The sequence below is a fragment of the Nelumbo lutea genome, chromosome 1 (genome assembly GCF_056320005.1).
Source record: "Nelumbo lutea isolate HS-2025 chromosome 1, American lotus-T2T, whole genome shotgun sequence".
In the NCBI taxonomy this organism is placed as follows: Eukaryota; Viridiplantae; Streptophyta; class Magnoliopsida; order Proteales; family Nelumbonaceae; genus Nelumbo; species Nelumbo lutea.
The window spans coordinates 28,174,990-28,178,261 of NC_142684.1; the positions used below are offsets into that span (position 1 = coordinate 28,174,990).

The 3,272-nt window shown below is 38.1% G+C and overlaps 1 protein-coding gene across 1 annotated transcript; it reads right to left on the reverse strand.

The window, feature by feature from the left end:
• Positions 1-305: 305 nt before the first annotated feature.
• On the reverse strand, positions 306-3,059 carry LOC148874095 (auxin transporter-like protein 3). Its single transcript, XM_088964652.1, has 8 exons — positions 2,883-3,059; positions 2,596-2,781; positions 2,305-2,417; positions 1,939-2,122; positions 1,707-1,804; positions 1,321-1,528; positions 847-1,104; positions 306-718 (listed from the first exon to the last, which is right to left on the reverse strand). Exons 1-8 carry the CDS (start codon positions 3,033-3,035, stop codon positions 524-526), a joined length of 1,395 nt encoding a protein of 464 aa, XP_088820778.1. The 5' UTR covers positions 3,036-3,059; the 3' UTR covers positions 306-523.
• Positions 3,060-3,272: the final 213 nt, after the last annotated feature.

Genomic DNA, 3,272 nt, shown 5'->3' on the forward strand with positions numbered 1-3,272 from the left:
GTGTTCAAGGATGCCGAGGCAGCCGAGCTGAGGTTCATGAATAGTTTGCAAGGTAGGACCAATTGGGCCTAACAGTAAGTGAAAAGTAAAGCCAATAGTTATGTCGCCTTCGCCGCTTTCAGACAATCACTAGAAGGTCGAATTTGTTCAATTTATTTATGCTTGAGCATGTGCTAAGAGTTGAGCAACACAGGTCACACTCATGCGACGTCTAGCCATCGATGGTTTTATATCTGCTGTGATTTGCGACGCACAGAACCATCCAAATTGATTAATTAATGGCTTGATCCATAATTCATTTCTAGTTTTTCTTTCAAATCAATGAAGCAGTTGAAAGATGCATTAGAATACAAGCAACATATGATCAGAGAGCTAAAATTAGGAGAATCCCAAAAGAGCAAAGGGTGGGGGTTACACTATCCTTGAAGGGAATGATTAACACACAAATTACAAAATCAATCCATCTGAATATGATATAATTGTATTGCAAACACTTGTTTTTCTTTGTAGAAGTCTACATATATTAAGCCTTGCGAGGGGGACACTGGTAGCACTTGGTGAAGACCCCAAATGTATCAATTTGGTGAACGAAGTTTATCATGCTTGCCCATCCTCCAAATCCAAATCCTATCACCAAAACCCAAGCTACAATGAAAATGTTCATGCAGTATAAGCCTGCCCAACCTCCTATAAATGATGGGGGTCTCTCTACTGCATTCTGCAAAACAAAATAGAGGAAAAAAAATTATCAAACACCCATAAAATTCTAACTCCAGAAATGATGATGGTGGTGGTTTAATTACCAAAAGATTAACAAGAATGATTGAGAACTAAAATGCTTATTACCTCTCTTGCTGAAGCAGGAGCGAAGGTTATCATGTGTGCCAAGGCAGGGATTATATAAACAGTGAAGCTGACAAGGAGAGCACCGACTGTGGAGTTGATGGGGCCAAAGAAGGGGAATATGATTGCCAGGAACCATATAGGGATCACCACAGGTAGTCTGGATAGAGCTCTCTTGAATAAGCTCTTGGTGTTATGCATCCCTAGGAACTTCTCCCACACAAAGTACAGTGGAGTGCATGCAAATCCGAATGTTATAAACTGCACAAAGTACCCAAAAATGGCACAGAAGATTTAAACAACCTTATTAGAAGCAAGAACTCAAATTCTACAGATCGACCCATTATTAGTAAACCTGAGAACACCTTCATTTGATAGGCCATGGATCAAATTAATACCAGTATACTTAAAACAAGAAGAAGACCCATCTAATATTGTGTTCATACGTAATTGCTTAAAGATTAATTGATTGCTCACCTGATGTATGAGCATGAGAATTACAGCAGTGTCTCTAAATCCTGATCTTGGCAGTAAAGAGAAAGCATTAGAGTGGTTGAGGAGCATGTCCCCAAAGGCCCAATAAACAGAAATTGCTGATGGTAGAGTTAGGGTTAGGACATAGAGTGTTGCCATCAAGTAGATCAGCTTGAACTTTTGTGGCTTCCACATCGCATGCATTATCTCTCTACAGTCATTCCAAAGTTATCAAATTACATGCATAGACTTTCAAACAGGCATGCATCGGTGTACTTATTAATGTCATATTCTTGTAGTATATATACATGAATGATGTGTATGTATATCTATATATTAATTCATGCATGTATGGAGACATGTTATATTCATTCATGGGTATTTCTTACACTGTCACAGCATGTCCACCAAATGTGTACAGAATGTTGGTAGCTCCAGTGAAATATAGAACCATTTTTGCTGGGCCCGAGTGTTTCACTCCTTCAATCTTGAAATGCCCAAATAAAATACGAGAGAACAGATAAATGAATTTATAAAAGAAATGTATACAAGAGTTATTTTACAATAATATGTTTTCTGTTATTTTACAAACTGAAATGAAATATTATAGAAGGCTTTTACCTGCCCATGGATTAGGGATGCAATGGTTAGGTACCACGCAGTGTAAGTTGTCATCATCAGACCCAAAAACGACCAAATTCTGTAATTATGGAATGAAGGGATGAAAACAGTAGTAGCACAGCAGGCACCAAAGATGTAAGTCCAAGTTCTCTTGTCAAGATTGTCATTAATGTAGTAGATGTTACTGCATCAGCACAGAAAACATTACCATTCGTATTAGTCTGCACCATTTTATTCTGGAGAAATAATCATATATATATATATATATATATATATATATATATATATATTCATATGGATTAATTATATATTTATGTTTGGATCTTTTTTGTGGGTTTATTTCCTTTAATTTCTTTCTGAAATTACCTTGCACAGGCAATTAGCTGAATTACAGAACCAAATAGAAGGAAAGTACAGTTGAAAAACAGCCCTACATTCCTCCAATGTTTCCCCAGAAGCCCATCAAGAACTTCAAACCACTGCAGAGATAATCAAAAAACTCAAATCAAAACTCTCTCTCTCTATCTTTCAATTTGCCAGTTGAGAGAGATAGTTAAAACCCAAGATTTTTTTTTATTATTTCTTTGTTGGGGTGTGTGTGTGAGCTTCTGTCTGGTTGATCAATCGATAAAGGAAGCACCAATTATGAATTCGTACCTGAATAACATGGTTCCTAAAATCTACTTTTTCTCTTTCTTTTCTAGTCCGGTACTCAACATAAAGTACACTTATTAGATACGCAGTCCAGCTCCCCATCAACCCGTAAAACAGTTGGAAAAGAATCCCAGACAACATCCCCAGTTGTGAAAATGAGTAAGGCAAGGTGAGAAGCACTTGTGCCACCTGAAACCAAATCAAAGAATCAGAAAAAAAAAAAAAAATCAAGCTCTTTTGATCACCCCAGAAAACTCAACCAAGTAAAACCAGAAAGCAGCAGGAATCACCTGGTTAGAAGCACAGCTGAACCATGCATCGTAGACAGAACCACCATGCCAGAAGAACTTCGATAGTTTGCTCTTAGCAGACTTAGAGCTGCCTTCGGTTTCCATTTCGACATAGTTTCCCGCCACTATGGTCTCCACCTTCTCGGACGCCATTGTTACTGCTGGTCTCAGTAGTGTAGAGGGAAGAATATTGAGGAGGTCTAGCTGCTTTATAACTAGAAAGCGAAGGAGTTTCATGACAGCGAGGTGTTTTGGGCCCTTGCTAGCATGCGACGCACGGGCGGGATGACCCACAAAGCACTACTTTTATCAAAGAATTCCATGCTCTCATTCTTAAAAGAATTGGCATGGGAAAATGATGGAAATAAATAGATCTTTGTTAATTTGTTT

Coding starts and splice junctions, on each gene's coding strand:
- LOC148874095 (XM_088964652.1), bottom strand. CDS start 3,035: ATGGCGTCCGAGAAGGTGGAGACCATAGTGGCGGGAAACTATGTCGAA. Junction 2,123..2,304: donor CAGCTAATTGCCTGTGCAAG/GTAATTTCAGAA, acceptor GTGCTGATGCAG/TAACATCTACTACATTAATG. Junction 719..846: donor CTCCTGCTTCAGCAAGAGAG/GTAATAAGCATT, acceptor TTTGTTTTGCAG/AATGCAGTAGAGAGACCCCC.